We start from the raw sequence: 19,337 nt of genomic DNA, 5'->3' as shown, positions 1-19,337 counted from the left end.
TTTGCCTTATTTAAAGCCGTTAAAGACAGTTCTATGTTTACTGTATTAGCTACTCCTTCAGCCTCAGTAGTTCATAAAAGTTTGCAGGTCGCATTAAGGGAAAAATGAATGGTAGAGATGATGCCTTTTTATTTAAGAGACGCCACTAATTCTTCTTTTTCTCAGCACTGCAACATTCAATGACAGAAGCAGAGCTTATAAACTCAGATCTCATTCAACCACCGCGCAATCCAAGAGATTTCTTCAGAGGCTTTTTCTTAAGGTCTTGTAATTACCGGCTCCCCTGAGACTATATAGTGGCTTTCTATTCTTAGTTTATTTCTCCTCTCTCCCTCACACACTTCCTACTCAAAACAAGACCCAGCGAAACCCGCTGCCCACATAGTTGTAATTCCCAAGAGGACTTTCATATGCTTGTGTTTGGGCAGTGACAATGTGCATATGTTTGGATTTCAGGCCCCCTATTGGTTCTTGCATTGCAGTTTAATGAAGACGGAGCAGCTATTAAACCCACCGGTTTCAGCAAGTTATAACACAGCTTCCAGAGTTCTTCTGGAGTTCTTGCAAGTGTGAGGTTTTGTAACAGTGCTATGTATTTGTGGATATTACCAAGCTTCAGCAAATTAATTTTTTTTTTGAAAGTGTAAGGTGCTCAGGCTCTTTAATAAATCTCAAAATTAATGAATTAGGCAACTGCTTTGATAAGAAATGGCCAAGTTGTCTCAATGTGTAACTCAGTTAAAAAAAAAAAAAAAAGTATGATGGAAATTGACAGATACTTTGTTGTAGTTAAATAATTCCTCTTGATTAAAGTAAATTACAACTGTGCCCAAAATAAACCATAATATCCTTAGAGATATAGTAAAATTGATCTAATTGTTTGTACAAGTAAACTAAATTAACTTTCCAGAAAGCTGCTGGATATTTTTCAAAGCTCCTTTAAGCCATTCCTGTTCTTAAATGCTATTGCATATATGAAGAAAGAAAAAAAGTTTGGGGCAGTCTCAGTCAGACTTATATTCTTAATGCAAACATGTTACAACTTCCACTTTGAAAAACTTGCATGAATCGGAGATCATCCCTGTCATTTCAATCCAGACACATTTCTGTTTTCTAGAACTTTTTTCTTTGTCCAACAGAAACTTGGATGCTTCAAACTGTTGCTTGAAGAAAAAAAAAGAGGGTGCCTCAAATGAGGCAGTTTGCCACAGATGCATGATCTACGATGCTGTTGTTTGGAACTAAAAGACGATCAGACTTTACATTCTGAAGCACAGATTTCATGGATTCAGATTCCAACACTGTGGTTGTAACTGGTAAGATTTTTCTTTTTCATTTTCTTCTTCTTTTAGCTAGATATGGTATGCACACATGCATGATCTTTGTCATAAACAGTTCCCTGGAGGGAAACACAGTAGCAAATGGTCACAGCAACAATTCCAAATGGAAAATAACTTGCTGCTCTGCCTTCCTAAGAAAATCAGATGCATGTCAGAGGAAAGAGAGTGCACTCTGCCCTCTTTATTGCCGTCCAGTTTGGTTTGTTGCTCATTCTGTCCGTGTTTTAATCTTTGTTGACGTTCTGTCCAATCCAAACCGCGTAGCTCAAGGCAGTGCAGGCCAGTATTAGATATAGCTCCAAAAGGAGCTTTGAAGCAAGAAAACCACGTCGCATCACAATGTCACATAGTCAGAGTCCAGAATTAGAGCAACACATGGCAAATTTCAGGGTCTCAGTTTCATGGCAAGGTAAGGGAAATTTAAACAGGAGATGCTGCCTCATCACTGCTACACTAGACGATTTAATTTATATATATCAAAAGAACATGCCTGAACATGCAGCCCAAGGGACCAAATTTGGAGTTTTTCTTGCTGGCTGTAAACTAAGGCTGAATCACAGTGGCAGAACCACCAGCTAGAGACTTGTGATCTTTAAAAGGTTAAAACTCTTAAGGAATGCTGCTACTCGCTGTTCCTCCTCTTGCCACTGGCTCATCTAAAGGCAATCATTACACATATCTTGACATGTGAGTTGCTGGATAATTTTCCACTGTGGGTCATCCAAGGACATAGGAATGAGGTTGAAGCTACATCAAAGAGATTTGCATCTTGCTGTTTTCAATTAACTTCCCCCCCCCTCTTTTTTTTAATAGCTCCAAGATGGGCAGAACGAGCTTTGCTCTCCAAACATAACTGCAGTCGAATGGGAAAGCAGGAGAGAGCAAGAGATATTTGATAACCTCTTAAAAGACTGACAGCCTCGTTCTCTCTCTTCTACAGTATTTACCATACATTAGCACCTTGTTAGTTTTTTTCCTCCCTTTGTACAGCTATTTAGGTGCAGAAATCTACTTGTTCAAACAGTTTTAGACTAGTGTGTCCCATTGGACCCACAGGTGCATCTTTAAGTTATTACAGGAATTATCACAGCATGCTTCTGTCATATTTTCACCTGCTCATAATATAAATGTTCTGGCAGTGAGCCCAGTTTATTATATACTGCCTAATAATAATCAACTAGTTACCTCTCCAAGTGGTTACAAATATGTCAGTCTTTTCACAGAACAGCTTTACCCTAAGCAGGGGTTTCTTATGGCCACCACTAATGTGCATGTATTTCATTTTGAATTTTTTTTCTTTTGAACATTTTCATTAAATATAAAATGCTTTATCTTCATTAGCTATAACAATGAGCAACCTATGATACAGACTGTGATCTGAGAGTAGTTTTAACACGAGTTCAGTCATGTGTCTATAGCTGATAATCCTACTCCTAAATCCTTATTTATATGTCCTAATGTCTCCAATACATTTACTAATTGCCATTCACCTGTATAAAGACTGTAGGAACAGTTCTGCATACGTATGAAAAAGGACATACCATTCTCCTGAGTACTAAAAAGGCCAAATACTATTAAAAAGGTCAACTCCGTAACTAAAAATATCATGATTAAGAACAAATATGCAAGTGTGCATGCATGTCAGGCACCTAACCTACAACAGCATGGCAAGCATGGGTTAAAAGCACTTTTCTTTGTCTTTAGGTTTCGGTCCCTTTAGACAATATCTGGTGAATTCTAGCTGGGAAGCAGTGAAGGTAAGCATTAAAAAGGGAGGGAGGTGTTTAATTTTGTTAAAATCCAAATATAAGCTGTTTTCTGTCTTGCTATTCCCTCCAAGGAAGTTACCTTTTTATGTCTCATTAAATAGAACTGTGCCTCTTGGAACAGATTCCCCATTGTGGAGAAGGAAGAAAATTAAGAAATGAAATATATTGTTTTATTTGTAAAATGTTTAGTGATTTAAGCACTTTTCAAACTATTATTCCTGATTTTTAAGGGGATATTTTCCCTCAGGGTGCCGTGTCTGCAAATAATGTATATGCCAGAGATTATGTCTTCTAAAACTTGGTCATCCTATATTGCAATTCATTTTATCATGCCTATGTATGGTGATTTCCGTGTGGTACAGCCATAGCCTTTAGAGTTTTTATTGCCTACTTCTTGGACACATAAAGCATGTCAGGTGCCTTCATATCTTGCTTTTACCTTTCACTTTCAAGTGACAGAGAAGTCTACAGTTAAAATAGAAAACAAGGTCATTCAGATATTTCCCTGTCTCCACCTTGACTCTTTCATTACAATCATGCATATACATGTACATCAAACATGTATGGGATGGAATAGTCTTGAAAATTCCCACTTTCTGAATACCTATATTAGAAGAAAGCCACCTGGGCGATGCAAAGACATGATTAGGATATCTGGCTTTCAGCATCACGTTTTCTGTTACAATATTTTGTTTATTTTTCAAATTAATGTCTGTGTGAACCCACATTTCCTGGTCCAGACCAAAAACTTCCATAAGTGGTTCATAAATTATAGATTATTCAAGAATGGGAGTGCCAAGAATGAAACAGGTTCCATACAATACAATTTCTGAGACTTCCTAGCACACACAATGGCCATTTCCTTGGTTCAGTTACTCTTATAAGAGTTCAGTTAACTTGAGAGCATCTTTCATACAAATTCTTACGAATTCCAAGGTACAAAATGAAATCTGAAAGAATCTGGGGAACATTCAAGGTAGTAAAACTGGCTTGGAAGACTGGTCCAATATCTGCAAGAAACAGCAGAGAATATTGGTGAAAGTGGAAAGCGAGAAATGGAGAACCTGAGGGGACTGAGGTCTATTAGGGGAGCTGATAAAAGCCTATAAATATTTCACTGGAATGAAAGAGGCGGTTTAAGAAATTATTAGTAATGACAGGAAGGAGTTCACCCTACAGTACTTAACTATACTACAAATTCTCGTGACAACTACAGAAGATTGGACTTGAAAGTAAAGTGCAGTCAAGCCAAGACTCTTGAAAAACAAGGAGCAGGGAATTTTTTCCAAAGACCAAAGCTATAGCTACTCCACCAACCCATAAAGATTTTCTGTCCTAGCGTAATTCGGTGGGGGATGGCAAGTGAAATCCAGGGATTGGAAGAATAAATCTATTTCCCACTCAAAGTCATGAGAAATATTATCCCTCTAGGCTAACAAGAAACAAAAATACTCCTGTTATACCTTTCTGCACCCCAGTCATTCTAGGAGATCCATAAATTATCTCAGTTCTAACTTGAGATGTGCCTAAACCACAAATATTTGTCAGTTGACAACGTTCTTTCTCATTAACTCCTGATTTCTGTTGGTTCTAATTTTGGATGCAATACCATCTTCTTCTGGTTGAAAATAAAGCATGTTCTTTATCTCCAAGCAAAACAGCCTGGAGCTAAAGTGCACTGATGAGATGAGTTTTTGGTAACAAAGTCATGTGCTTTCTATGCCAGAAAGTTACGTAACGATGGCTACAGCATTCCAGAATGAAACAGATGTTAGTCCTTGTGTATGGAGAACAAATTCATTTCCCTCTGATATGACACCCTGGGCATGGAATTCATTTGTATTCATGCTGGTGATGCTGCTTTGGTTTCTCATTCCCTGTCAGAGGTGGTCAATCCAGGCAATTCAGTGAAATCGGCTGCAAATCAGAAAGTATTTTGAATTTTGATAGGCTAAATAGCAAGCTAATGTTATTGTTGCACTAGGCTTGCTCACTTGACTAGCCCCATGGTCTTCAGGAACCTTATATGCTTATGTAAAAGACAGCGAAAATTGTGTACTTACATCTGGAAATAATCATCACTTGGCGTGGGGTTCCTGCATGGATCACTGAAGTGACACAAACCCCTCCTGCTGAGGCTCTTTTCTGAGGACCATGAAAGAGTACTCACAGTCTTCATCAAGAAAGGCCTGAACAGCCAGAGCAGTCCTCCTGAACATGATTACTAACAGTTAATGTTTATGTAGCATTATCCAGAATGTCACTAATTACCACCTCAAAATGAACTGGGCTTTCGTCAAAACCCTGCTTGACACCAGGCAATCTCGGTGCTGTTCTAACAGCAGTACCCAACATGTTCCTGCACATCCCTCCCACCCCAAACCTCCCAAACCCTGCCCAGTCTGCACTGGCAGTCCCTAATCCTCAGAGCACAGTCTCACCCTCCACGCTTGTGGCAACGGAGACTTCTTGGGCCAGGAGCAATGGCTTTGCTTCGTGGGCAATGCCCACCCTTCCGCAGATCTGCCCCCTGGGATCCCTCATGTCAGCTGCTTCCCACGTGGCTGCTGCCCCTGGCACTCTGATGGGGTCAGCAGGCTTCCCAAATCCCTCCTCTTGCTGCGGGAAGGATCAGAGATGGATCCAATGGGCAGAGCACAGCCCATTCCAGCACATCCAGCCCTTCTGTGCTTTTCATGGGGCACTCAGAGGTTCTGTGATACTGTTTCTTTCACAACTTAATTCCTAGTCGTTTTTTGGTGGATACATCAATTTCCATTTCCTAACATTCCAGGGAATCAGATGGTAAACATTAACACGATTCTCCATATTTTTGACTACTCCTGGTATAGAAGGAGTTCTTATCCTGAAACTTTGAATTTCTTCATGATGCCACATAGCAACACACTGATCTGCATTGCCCCTCTTATGATATGGGAATGAAATATTCAGAGCATGTGAAGAGCATCTGTTGTGTTTGCGTGAACCCAAGTTCTCATCTCAGCACACGATGATTCACACACAAGGCATCCATCAGTGTCACATCCATAGGTTTCTCATTGCTGAGCAAGTGCCCCACTTGAGAGCTTAGGGAGAAGGATGATCAGGAGGAACTGAAAGCCCAGGTGAACCTGCCAACTCGGGGTCACTGGTAAAAGCTTCAGAGTTTCTGTAGGCACTTTCACATGGCCCAGCATGAGTGTCTAGCACTAGGAGGACAGCTTCTTTTCCAGAGGCCTGTCTCACTCAGCTTTTTATGGTTCTCATAACTCCATTCACCTGAAATACCCTCCTAAAATATGCACGAAAACTCCACTCTCAGCGCCTTTTAACTCCTGAATTGCAGAGAATTCTCTCTCTAAAGGAAAACACCACAGAATATTTACTCTGCATTTGCTCTCAGATCACAGTGAGGCCCTGTGTTGTGTTAGCACTTCAGCACCTCCTGGGACCCTCAGAATCTCAGATCTTTTGAATTATTTAGTTTATATTCCGGAGTGATGAACCCACCTAATAACCCTTGATCTGATCCTGTTTCTGTGTCTTCTCCAGAAACTCTTGTGCTGTTTACCAGTGTCTGGTGCTTGGTAGTTTAATACCCTATCAGGGTAATCTACGATCAAGGTCAAAGTCCCCACTTAATAGGACATAAATGTAAGTCGAGTGACAGCATTCATAGTAATTAAACTGTAGGTGCAAAGAACAGGTCACATTTCCAACCGCTTCTGGGAACTACATTTGCTGTCAGATGAGGATCATATCTCTGGGCGCAATTTTTCATCCTACCACTGTGGTCTTTGGAAATTTGTCATTTAATCTCTCCCTGTCTCTCCCCTTTAATTTCTTCATCTGTGATTCAAGACCATATTGCCACTTAGCTCCTCCTTTCCTGTTCTGAAACTTTCCTACATTTTTCGAAGATTTTTAGAAGTATCTGCAGGGTTTAAAATAACCTTTGCTTGAGACATACTTGCAGGGGCTTGGTTCAACTGATGCTTTTATTTTTCTTCTTTCTGCACCCAACACAGGTGTTTTGAAATGAAGTTCAAAAAATAACACATGAAAACCAACCAACAACCTTCCCAACAACAAAATCTTACAAACTGACTGAAGTCTTCTGGAGTTTTCTGGAAGTTCAAGATACTGTTAATACTTTGTGTAACACATAACCACAGCACCTGAGCTCAACTGCTCTTTCCAGATCACTCTTTTCTAAGGAGAATTACACAGAAAATGAGCCAGAACTCTGATGAACCAGGACTATAACTTTTGAACTGATTTTCTCATTAGGAAAAGTCCTCTAAAACCTTTGTCCACCTTTAAAATCTCCTTTGCCATTTCAGCTACAAAAGACAGCCACTTATCTACTGAATAAACTCACCAGTGTTGGCTCTTGGTTTCCAGATGCAGTTGTCTTTATTGCAGTCAACTGATGCACCTTCAGTCTTGTATCTGGGACACTAAAGCGGTTTTGGTTAAGGCTGAGGCTTGAGACAAGTAATAACATTTTTCTTTCTTCCACATTTGCCTATTGCCAGATCTCGTGGGGCACATGTCCATGGTTAGGGTTTGCAGACACCAAAAATAATGCACTTTATTGACTACATGTTGGAATTACTTAGGACGTAGCAAATTTTACCTTCCTTTAACATACATTCTCAGCACTTTTCTGTTGACAAGCTGCTGTTTTTGTCCTGCACAAAGAGTGTCCCTGGATGCTCCTCCTTTGATAAATAGTGATAACAGAAATGAACTTGGCTGTGGCAATTCAGAGAGCCCCGGAGAACAGGCTGCCAGTTCTGCTGCCCTTCCTTTGGATCCCACATTCTGCAAGGAAGCTGGAGTTCAATCCTCTAAGCCTTACAGTTAAGGAAAAATCTCATTAAATGCTGAAATTAAAGATGTTTTAGAAAATCAAGCGTTAATTGTGAACGGGTTGAGGTCCTCTGCTCTGGAAGCCAAGCCTGAGCAACACGTTCTTGAGCGAGATGATGCAACGGCCTCTCAGAGAGTGTCAGGGCCCAGAGGAAGAAAAGGCTGGCAGTGTTCTCCCGACTGTTTACTTCCCTGCAGGCATCATTTCCTTGCTTGTGTCAAATAGTTTATTGAGCACAGCTAATCAATGTTTCCGCTGACAAGAAAATTGGAACAGTTTATATAGGAAGCCAGTGTTGAAGGGCAAATTTCCCAGTTAGCTCAGCACAGAACTGCAGGCCCCGTCCACGTGGGCATCCCTGCTGAGAAGGAAAAGCTTGGGAAGACAGAGACATAAAAACCAAGTTCCAGGTTTGTGGGCCCAGCCTGACAGCCCCTGCTGCAGGCTTCTTGCTGTCCCTCCCCTCACGAGCTCTGTCTGTGCACTGCTCTGGTAGCAGGCTGGTCATCTACCTGCAATAGGGATTGCCATGCCCCATCCACCTTTTCTGGGCCAAACCTCTGCCTTCTTTCTGCATCCTGCCTTTGCAGCCGCAGCCTTTCCGCTCAGAACCCTAGTTCCTTAGCCCTCCTCCAGCATCAAAACATTTTCAGGTCATTTCTGTGTTAGCCCTTGGCACTTCTCCAGAAGAGCTGCCCCCTGCCTGGCCCGTGTCTTGCTTTAGAGGATGCCTTTGTTTCTCTCACCTCAGTCCTGGCCTCAGAATTTGCCTCCTTTGGGAAAAGGCCACTTAGGGAACTTCAGCAATATGTATGTGATAGAGAAATCTCATCCCAAAAGGTGACATTTCCTTATTTAGAGAAATATGTTCTAGACCAGAAAGAAATTAAATCCATTCTAAATGTGACCTTCTTCATGTTGACAGGATCATCTCCAGCAGAGGCGACCTGTCCCAGGTCAAGCCAAAATATCTCATGCATCTTAACGGTTGATGTGAATTCTCCCCCATTTGTGTCTTTTCTAAAGCACAGCTTTGACTCCTAGATCTTTCAGAGAAACAGCTCTTACCTATATCAAAGCTCACGTGTTTTTAGAGTGAAGCTTTATTAAGAGATTCTGCTTTTCTTTTCTCATGATTCCATGGACCCGACTCTAAGCAGGATGAAATATATAAACCAATTCCACGCGTTGGAGACTGAACAGCTCTTTGGAAAACAGAATGGCTTACATGGAAGTGACATGAGTAAAGTATTTAGCACATCTTGCTTTCTTTCATTAAAAAAAAAGAGAGAGCAAGAGAGCAAGTTACCACAAGACAATTGGATTTCATCGCAGACCAGTGTTTGGGAAATATGGGATTAGGCAGCGTTACATCACTCTTTCATATGTTTTCACAGACGGATCAAAGTCAGGTTTCTTTATCACAGTCTGAGAAATCCAGTGCTCTGACAAGCCCATGCTGGTCTTTCATATAGGAGCTGTCCAAGCAAGGTCTTGGTAAAAACATAGATCTCCGTATTATGCAGCTGCCGGTGGTTTACCAAAAAGCAAAGGAGCAAGTCTTCAAAATATGGACAACTCTTCAGCCACTGGTGAGTAATTACAGTTAGGCAAATTTTCCTCTTAATTTCTGAATAACATTAAGAGGATCTTTAGACAGATCTCCAAAAGAGTATTGCACAAGACAAACATCAAGACAGCTCTGTCAAGTGACTACTAAAACCATGATAAAGGTTTCAGATTGAAATCAGAGCACCCAATAACTAGCATGCTGTTCTAACCTTGTGCCATTTATTAGCAACTCGCATGCAGAACAAAAAAAAAAACATTGAAAAAGATCCTGTAGCTCTGAAGTCTTGAACTAACTAGACACAACAAAAACAAAAGCACTATTTTGTTCTCATTTATAACCTGTTGTTAAAAAGTTCTGTTTAGGTATGAACTATAGCGAGTCTCCCTACCTTGAAGCAAGTATTTCAGTTAATGCTCGGCACTGTTGCATTATGTGTTTTTAAAAGCAGGTCTCGTTTTTAATTTCCTGTTATTCACTCCGGTGGGAAAAAAAAGCTCACTGTTCACGTTGGGCTGGCTTCCTCCGCCCCGGGAATCGTCCTGGAGCAGTGTGGGAGGAACAAAGGCTACCGCGAGCGGGACGCCTGCGGCTTCCACCCCGAAGGTGGCTGCTGCGTGCCGGATGGTCCAGAAAAGATTGAATCTGCAATTAACATGAAGACGCTCTGGAAAAACACTTCAGTAGAAGGCATTGAGATAATCTTTTCCAGAGATGCAGGAAGGTAAACATTCCATACCAGGGGTCTTGGGAAAAACAGAAATAATTCAATGTGCTTATTTCACCTTGAAGGATCTTTACGATGACTTTCTCCTCCAACCAAAATCACTGTAAAGGTTAATCTTCAGAGGGACACAAGCATGAAATTGGGACAAATTTAATGTAAAGAAGCTTTCTTTGGAAAAAAATGCAGCCTGTAGATACTTTTCTATAGATCTGTGAATTCCAGAAGAAACAAGTTTCAACACAGCACACCCTGTGAGGAGCAACTCCAGCACTCTCGAACTACCAGAGAGCCTGAAAGGAGCACAGACTAGCAGCAGATTTTAATCTACCTGTTTCTCCCAGCTGGGAGGGATACAAAACAAATACCTACGTGGAAGAACAGAGCATTTACAGGCATCTCTGGAAAGATGTCTGTGATCTCGTTAGGTGCTTGGTGGTGCTGAAGCATTTTTCTCTTAAGCTAGTTTTCACTTAAAAAGAAAACAAGACAGAAAAATACCTATTAAAAAAAACAGTTAATCTTAACCTTTAAGTTTCAGGGTTTAGGTCTCCAAATTAAAAACAGCCACATAGAACAACCTACATGAAACCTTTAAGCTGTCCTCTGTAATGGCATGGATATAGTTCCAGGGGCCTGCACTAATTTTCTCTTCTAACTTACCTTGCAGCAGCCTAAAAAAATTGCATATGCTGAGATTTTGTATTTAGTTCATCCTGGCCATATGTCTGAGAAACCATACCATCAGATAAAGAATATTTGATTCTCAAATTTGTTTTATTTCGACATTTCCTTTATTCACTAAGCAAATAAGTTTCTAATAATTTCCTTAACCAATCTGGTTTGGCTGCTTCAAGTATATTTAAATGTAATCAGGTCTCCTGTTCCTTAACGAGGCTGTTCTGTTGTCCCTGCAGGTACATCTGTGATTACACCTACTACACGTCTCTCTACTACGGCCAGGGGAGAGCAGCTTTCATCCACGTACCTCCGTTATCCACATGGGTAACTGCAGACTTCCTAGGAAAAGCATTATGGAGAATTATCTTAGAAATGTTAAAACAGTGTGGGAAAGAAACGGAATAAGACAGAGCAGTTAGAGAAATTACTAATATTTTAGAATACAATTCCTTAACTCTTAAATAAGGCATCTCTGAAGATTATTTGAAACTCTTACTTAGATAAGCAATTTATATTCTGTGTTATTTTTGCTGAAATCTGCCTACATAAAGCAAACAACTGTTTACATTTCTTGTGCAAAAAGCTTGAGAATAAAACAAATGATTGAGAATTTTGATTGAGGAGTACACGACTGTGCTGCTAAGGCGGGTGAGAGGAAGGTGAAGGCAAATCCTTGTTTGCACACAGGGGACATCAGCAAACCTCCTCCTGGATGATCCTGCTAGCAGAGCACCCGCCGGTGCGATAAAGTCAGCGGGAGTTTTTCAAAAACAGCCCCTGGAGCCCAGCAGCAGCAGCTCAGTGTGGACATCTGCTGTTTCTCCAAGGGAAACAAGAGCCCCTTCCTCAGGCATCGCATCAGGAGAGAGGACAACAGACAAACCTGAGAGAGAAATAAAGACACCTACCTTATTCAAAAGAAACACCTGCTGCAAAACCAGACTCGAGAGGGCCATCAAAAAGGGAGCCGCAAGGTCAGTGCCGGTAGACAGAAACGGGCCCGGATTTCAGCACACGGGAACGGCAGGACTGACCCCTTCCAAGACTGACTGCCGGTTAAACACAGCCGGAAGGATGGAGACGGGCAGGGATGGGGGAACCAACAGATTCACTCGGGGTTCTCTAACTGGTTTTGCTTTGCGTAAGGAGCAACAAAGTCAGAAGCAGACAAATGCATACAGAATTCTTTTATTTAACTTAAATCATGTAGTACTGAAACTACTAGAAAAAAGCAGAGTAAGAGAAACTAAAGGAGCCTTAGCTTCAGCCATTCAAAATAGACAAAGTTTCTTTTTTTCATAATGTAAAGAATCCCGAGTATATCGCAATAACAGGAATAAATTCTTACAACAGAATATACAAAAACATTTTGAAATTGTTTTTATCTACTGATTCATTTTAATATAAACACAGGAATTTCTTTAGGAATAATTTATACACAGCAAGTCTTTTCATGTAATAAATTGGCCATGTTATTGTTTAATTTTCTTTTAAAAAATTTAAACAAGAAAACTTGGAAAATGTTGTATTTGCAACTGCATCCATTCCTTAGCACTTTCTCGTTTTGTTTTTGTCCCAGAGGTAGACAAACTCTGGCCAATCCTTTCACCTCAAACCTCACTGGTTCAGAAAACAGAAGAGCTGGTTTTTAAACAGCATCCAAACCCTCAAAACCCTTCAAAAATGCCGTTAGTCAAATTTAGGGGGAGAGGAGAGAGGAGGGGAAGGGATCTTCAGGATTCTTAAATAAAAATAAATAGGGATCTACTTTGTTCATCGCGACAAAGCTCTACGTGGTGGTCGGTGCGTGCAGGGGCCGCACGCGACCTGTTAAAGCAGTGGTGGCTCTGCAGGGAGCGGCCGGCAGGGACCACGAAACTCTGTGTTGGGCACTCGCAGCCTCGCGCCCGACGGCAGCGACCGGCTCCGCCGACCCCAGCGCGGCCGGAGCGCTCTGGAAGAGCAGGATACTGAAGATACAGAACATCTCCCAACTTCCCTATCCATCCACTAGATCCGGGGACACAGCTCGGGCGGGCGGCGCGGGACGAGCCACGGATCGGACACGCTGGCGACCCTGTTTGGCGTGTTGTAAAGCTGGCTGGAAAACTGGTACCACCACAGAAAGAGGGAAGGAAAAACGGATCACACACAGACATCCCACACACAGACACAGAAAAGTGCCCTTAAATTATATCCTAGGCATTTATAAACTACAAACATTTTATAAAATTATTCTATGTACTTACAAAATGCAATGAAACATTAATGAGCTCTTGTAAACCAGATCTTCGTCAACTGACTACCCGTAATCTACTGGACTTAAAGCCCTATGGACAACGCTAATGGGTTACGAGCCAACGCAACGCGCACAGAGAGGGGAGCACGCACAAACACACACACAACAGCCGGAGCCCGAGGTGTCGCACCACCGCCCCACTGCAGAGACCGATTCCTGCAACCACGAACCTCCTGCAGGAGTTTGTCACCCGGCGGGAGAGCCCGGGGGTTCACTGACAAGTACCAGCATCGCAAGGTGACACCTGAGCTCTGCTGCTGTCCCGTCGCCAAGCTCAGGACGCTGCCTCTACCCTCTGCCAAGCCCCGTGCCCTGTCAATACCTATTGCCACGTCCTTTGCTTTCACATGTCTTCACACAAACACTCAAGTCTGCTTTACCTGGCTCTGCTTCTAGTTTCAGAGGCCGCTACTCATCTCTAAATACCAATTTTCTGAAGTGAGGCATCCTTTGAAGCCCTCCCGTTCACCGTTCTGTATCTTCAGCACCCCTGGCCACCGGGGTTTTTCCTACACGCCATCCCTCTGTTCTTGCCTGCGCACGGGCTAAGTTGTGAACTCTGCTTTTGAGCGCTGCTTAGTAAGGAGCGGATCCTGTGCACCTTCCCCCACTGTCGTGTCGCCCAGTGATTTAATGCACCATTGACAAACAAAATACCAGGAAACAAGTGTCACTTGTGCTAATAGAATGGAAAGGTTTATATATATATATATATATATATATATATGTTATATATATATATACACACATATAGAGATATATATGTATGGAGAGAGAGCAACAACAGGAGTGTTGTTCATTTAGACTGGGGTTGTACCAACACCCCCCGGCAGCCCCCAGGCGACCTGACAGCGGCTCCGTCTGGCGACGGGTCCTCCTGGGCAACCTGGGCTTTCCCGTTCGCTCTTCCAGAGCGACAGGAGCAGCAGCGCGAGCGCCCGGCCTGGGACACCCCTCAGAACCAGCCCCGGGGGGCAGAGGCCCCGCACGGAGACGGGCGACGAGCCCAGGCTGCCCCGGGCTTCCCTTATCCCGGAGCCCCCACGAGAGCAGCTCTACTGAGCAGCATCCCACACTGCTGTACTTGCACAAGAGCCACCTTCCTTTGCAGCCAAACCACCTCCTGCGCCAGGGAAACGCTGTAAACTGCGAGGCAGCGAGAACAAGGGCCCGAGTGCTAAACCAGAGTTTCCTGCTCCCCGTGGCGATGCCAGCTTGGTATGCTATTGCATTAAAACATCTTGGTACCATTTGTCAAAATGCTGCTTGCAGGGCTGGGTGGGCTTTTGTTTTCAATTTATAAACAAATTGGATTACTTTAACTTTATTCAAACATAGCTAAAGTTCTAAATAAATTTTCCATACCAGACAAGCCAGTGGTCTCAGGGAAGAACAACATTACAAACCATATTATGACTGTATCAAGCCAACATCAGTTCTCAGTTGTTCACATGCATAAACATCTTGATTTACTGTCAAAAGGAAGTCTGCATGAAAAACCCATGTGAATAAAGCTATTCAAAATGCACAAAAACACAGCAACAACAACAACAAAAAATAAAAGCTATGGAAACGAACAGAACAAAAAGGAATTAAGCTTGAACTGCAAACACAGAGCGCAATGGTATCATGAAGGTGGTTTGGTCCAGGAGAGCTGACTGTCATCACACGTGCTTACTTCTAGTCACAAAACTGCTCTTCCATTGAAGTGCTTTTTGAAATGCTTATCCTGATGGGTGCTACGGTGTTAGTGTTTCTTCCTAATGCATTTTTAAACCACCTACATACAATTATAAAAACCAAGAACTTGGACAGTTTTAACAAAACCCTCCTAGCCAGCTGAAAGATCTGAGGATCTCCAGTTGTGGTAATCAATATGTGCAAGAGAGGGGAAGAGTCACTGCTCCAAAAGGTCACTGGAAGCTGGTAAAAATGGGACAACAAAAATAACCTGGGGAAAAAAAATAAATTCTTGATTTTCCGGGGTTAGCGAGAAACGCTCTCCCCAAAGCCGCGCTGTAGCACTTAACCACAGCACTGTGTGTTCAAGGGGCCACATACAACGCGGGGCAGCCAAGCACCACATTATTCAGATACCACAACCAACACCTGCACCAACAGCTGCCAGAACTGGAAAAAGAGAAACATTATCCACCGGGTGGATGGCGAGCTCGGGCCAGGACCGTGCGCTTGTAAACCAGTTACACGCTGTCGGAGGGCAGTTACAGTTTGATGGCTGGTCCATCAGAATCCACAGTTATGAAGCATATGAACAGGGTAAAAAAAAAAAAAAAAAAAAGGAACTGCATTTTTACTGGCACATCAGAAAAACAAAATCAATCCAATATGAGTTTGGAAAAAAAAAAAAAAAAAACAATCAGTGCTCTCATCAAACAGAAGCAGCAAGGATCTAAAATTGTAAACTCAGTGTAGTATTCTCCCCAGGCAGCCTGCGACAGCTTTTTCACTGTTTGATTTGGTCAAGAAAGCAACACTAGTGCTGTGTGATCCAATCGTGTCTGCTGGGAGGTGTTGGTTCAGTCCAATGTCCTTTGGGTGCTTGTGGCATCTGAGAAAAAGTGGCAGGAATGACTTAGCCCGCTCTGCTCGATAAACACAAGGATCATTTACTTCATTCTAACAATTCTTCTGCACCTTCAAACAGCGTAAACAGCTGATTTCTGTAACAAAATTGATCAAATACTCATAGGTCAAAGTTCCTGCATCAGGTCAGCGAGGCCAGACGTGCAGCCCATTAAAAACCCTTGCGATTCCTCAAGGAACGGCCACCTTGAGCCAAACGACTCTTAAGATTTCTTCCTACAATAAAGACAGAAAAAAACTCAACCAAAAAACTGGGCAAAGCCTTGGAGCTGGGGCAAAAGTTCTGAGGTGACCCTTGGTGACAAGCAGTGACTGTTCCCCTCCAGAACCTAGAGCATGTGGTTTATGGAGTGAGAGGTTACCAGTATCAACGGCATTTATTGGCTGCTGAGAAATGTGAGATGTATTTTTTTTTATATATATACACACATATAAAAAAATAAGAGTGAGGTAGATAAATGTCTGAAAAAAATCAAAAACTGTCCCCCTGTCATACTCAAAAACCCTTATCTCAGTATTTAAATTTATTATGGGGCATCTCTACAGTGATTTAAACTGATATCACAAAAATAAATAAAAAATCCTACATAGAATACCTTCTTAATTAACTTTTTTGTCTTTTTTTTCATTTTTAAAAGGGAAAAAATAACTATGGGACAGAGGCAAGAGAAGATAATAGGACCTACGCTACACAAGCAAAAAGCACTACAAACTTCTTTAATCTCCAGTCAAAACGAGCAATCAGTATATTGTAATTCTTTGTTCTTACTCGAAAGATCAGACGTTTCCATCCCAGAACCACCTCGTCACTGCCATCGTTTGGTTGGATCAGTGCTAGGCAAAGGCTTCGATGCTGTGAGTGACTCCGGGTGAGTGACCCCTCGGTGCCGCGTCCCCGCGGTCCCGCGCCCAGCGCACACGCTCCGGCGCTCGCTTTTGTGCCCAGGTTTGGGCTGCGACCAACGGGCGCCCCCCAGGCTGGGGCCTGGGCAGGTTTCCAGGGCTGCCACCGTCACCGCCTCCGAGCCCGGCCGGGAAGCGGCTCCGGCTGCTCCGCACGGAGACGGGCAGCCCGGGGGCAGCTCCTGTTCACAGGATGGAAGGGGTAAAAGAGCCGCTCCAAAAATCCGTGACCCAAAAGCCTGGCTGTATCCGACAAATTCAAAACCAAAAACACCCTCTATATACACACACACACACACACACATATATATATATACACGTGTGTGTGTGTGTGGGGAGCGTGTGTGGGCGCCACAGCCAAGACAAGCAGGGAGGGCAGGAGGGGAGGACCCCCGTACAACAATGAATAAAAACACTGAACAAGAATGTACTAAATATTTAACCTTTTTTTTTTTTTTTTCTTTTTTCTGACCTGAGTTTGTATCATGCCTTGCACTGTAACAGACTCGCACGCTGTCCGGGCAGGAGGCATCGCGGGCGGCCCTGCAACCCCTGCAGCCCACACAGCCAGGATGTCGTAAAACAACTGATGGAGGAGGAGGGAAAAGGAGAAAAAAAAGAGAAAAAAAAAAGGAGGAAATGTATTTATCAAAAGGCATTAAACAGTTCATGGCAAATCATATGAAAGGTATCAGTTACTGGGAAGGAGGAAGTTAAAGTTACACACTATAGTACAAAGCATAAGAAAATCTGTTGAAGTGGGAGGGCAGGGAAGGGAAGGAGGGCAGACCTGAAGGTTTTCATAGATTAAATCCACAAAGATAAAGAACAAAAAAAATAGCAGCTTTTTTTTTCTGTACAGACATATAGATGAGTATCTGAACCGTAAAAAAGTTATAAAAGTGACACAAAAGACAATGTGTATGCAAATGATCCATGGTCTAACATAGAACTGCAAGACCCTTCGAGAAGTCTTAATAATAAAGAGAAAAGGTCAACAAAGCCTCATATACTTGAATCCGGGTACTGCGGATTAAAATTTTGTTTTCAAATCTTCTCAATAATTTTTTCTAGGTGTTTTTTTTTCCTTGCAAGCCTGTGAAGGAAGGCAGGCTGCAATGATGGAGATTTCGGCCGCTTATTTGCATGGTTTTCATGTTTCATTTTTGGCGTGCGCTTGACTTTTTTTTGTACAAAACGCATGTGTTTGTTTAGCTCCCCACTGCCAGTTTTGTCCAGAATTTGTAGGAATGGGGTAGGGGTGGAGGGAGGGCTGTTTCTTAACCCCATCCCTTTTCTCTTCTCCATCACGAGAAAAAAAAAATAGTAATAATAATTTTAAAAAAAAATCACATTTTGTCCAGTTTTGAAAAAAGATCTAGACAATTTGATTTTTTTTTTTAATACCAGTGTATGATTGAATCGAACGTATTGGTCAGGATCTCTTTTAAACAGAGCAGTTGATTACTGTGCTCCTTCCACGCCTACAAAAAAAAAAAAGAAAAAAGAAAAACAAAGAGTTCATTTTTTTTGGCAAAATTTGGCAGCGTTGAAAATGGTAACAACCTTGGACGAATGATGGCCCTTTTTTATTCTTTTACGTGTTCCTAAAAAGATTAAAGAGCGACATTAAAAATCCAGTCTTTTTAATCTTTTTTTTCTGCTTTTTTGTGTATTTTTTGTATTTTTTTTGTTTCGTTTTTGTTTTTTTTTATAAAGACCTACAGTGTTAGGCAGGTGCCTGCCAGGGTACTGGGGAGCCACCTGGCCTGCGATATCTTTGATCTGGTAAAAGTGCCGTACGGTTGAACTTGCACGCAGATATGTTTCCCATTACGAAGCCGAGAGACAGGAGAGAGAGAAGAGAGCGAGAGAGGAGAGAGAGAAAGAGAGAAAAACATCAGATCTCAAGTTTTCTGTTGCTATTAAGTGTTAACACCAGAGTTTTAGAAGGCCAACTGTGCGCCCCATGAACGGAGTCCTTTTCCGAAACAAACATCTGCTTGCATATTGAAAAAAAAAGAAGAAAAAAAAAAACAAAAAACGATAACTTGTTTACTGAAAAAAAGGGTTCTCCCAAGTGCAGCTATGGCAGTTCTGAAGATCCACTGAGGTACAGTAGGCTTGTGAAGATATTGTAGGTTCCTGTCGCTCCTGGCGCGCGCTCCGGGCCCGCGGGATCAGCAGGCCGAGGACTGGGGCAGCGGCAGGGCCCGCTCGTTCTTGCGGCCGCCGTTCATGTGCGCGTAGGGCTGCCGCTCCTCGAAGCTGGCCCGGAGCACCACCACGCCGGGGCCGTTCTCGGCCTTGTGTCCTGAGTGCTTGTCGCTGGGTTGCAGGGTGGACGAGGGGTCCAAGGGAATGCTCTCCATGTTCTCAGTCTCCAGGTCGAGCTCCTCCGTGTCGGGGGGCTTGTTCTCCTCGCTGTAGAAGAAGGAGACCTCCTTGAAGGCCGGGTCCAGCTCGTCCTTGATGCTGCCGATGATCTCCAGGAAGGAGGGCCTCATTTTGGGGTTGTACTGCCAGCACATGCGCATCAGCTCAAACCTGCACGGGAAACACAGCAGAGCC

General features: G+C 42.7%; 2 protein-coding genes across 3 annotated transcripts in view; one reads left to right on the top strand and one right to left on the bottom strand.

Moving 5' to 3' along the window:
• Positions 1–1,196: 1,196 nt before the first annotated feature.
• Positions 1,197–11,426, top strand: PGPEP1L (pyroglutamyl-peptidase I like). The gene is made up of 5 exons (XM_010221277.2): positions 1,197–1,316; positions 3,045–3,097; positions 9,461–9,577; positions 10,053–10,279; positions 11,197–11,426. Exons 1-5 carry the CDS (start codon positions 1,283–1,285, stop codon positions 11,363–11,365), a joined length of 600 nt encoding a protein of 199 aa, XP_010219579.2. The 5' UTR covers positions 1,197–1,282; the 3' UTR covers positions 11,366–11,426.
• Positions 11,427–18,929: 7,503 nt separating this feature from the next.
• Positions 18,930–19,337, bottom strand: part of IGF1R (insulin like growth factor 1 receptor) — a 141,450-nt gene continuing 141,042 nt past the window's right edge. For both annotated transcript variants that reach the window (XM_088539114.1, XM_088539059.1), the window contains exon 21: positions 18,930–19,313. In XM_088539114.1, the coding sequence (XP_088395240.1) occupies positions 18,947–19,313 (367 nt within the window). In that variant the 3' untranslated portion in view covers positions 18,930–18,946. The remainder of the gene's footprint in view (positions 19,314–19,337) is intronic.

Source organism: Tinamus guttatus, unplaced genomic scaffold (genome assembly GCF_059628265.1).
Source record: "Tinamus guttatus ecotype Peru unplaced genomic scaffold, ASM5962826v1 Tinamus_guttatus_pri_ptg000004l, whole genome shotgun sequence".
In the NCBI taxonomy this organism is placed as follows: domain Eukaryota; kingdom Metazoa; phylum Chordata; class Aves; order Tinamiformes; family Tinamidae; genus Tinamus; species Tinamus guttatus.
The sequence above is the reverse complement of the archived record's forward strand: the minus strand, read 5'-3'. Positions and strand labels throughout refer to the sequence as shown.

Bases quoted from the DNA above. Each gene is read 5' to 3' on its own strand.
- PGPEP1L (XM_010221277.2), top strand. From the start codon at position 1,283: ATGGATTCAGATTCCAACACTGTGGTTGTAACTG. The intron at 1,317-3,044 runs GTAAGATTTTTC...CTTTGTCTTTAG, and splicing joins CAACACTGTGGTTGTAACTG to GTTTCGGTCCCTTTAGACAA. The intron at 3,098-9,460 runs GTAAGCATTAAA...TCTTTCATATAG, and splicing joins CTAGCTGGGAAGCAGTGAAG to GAGCTGTCCAAGCAAGGTCT.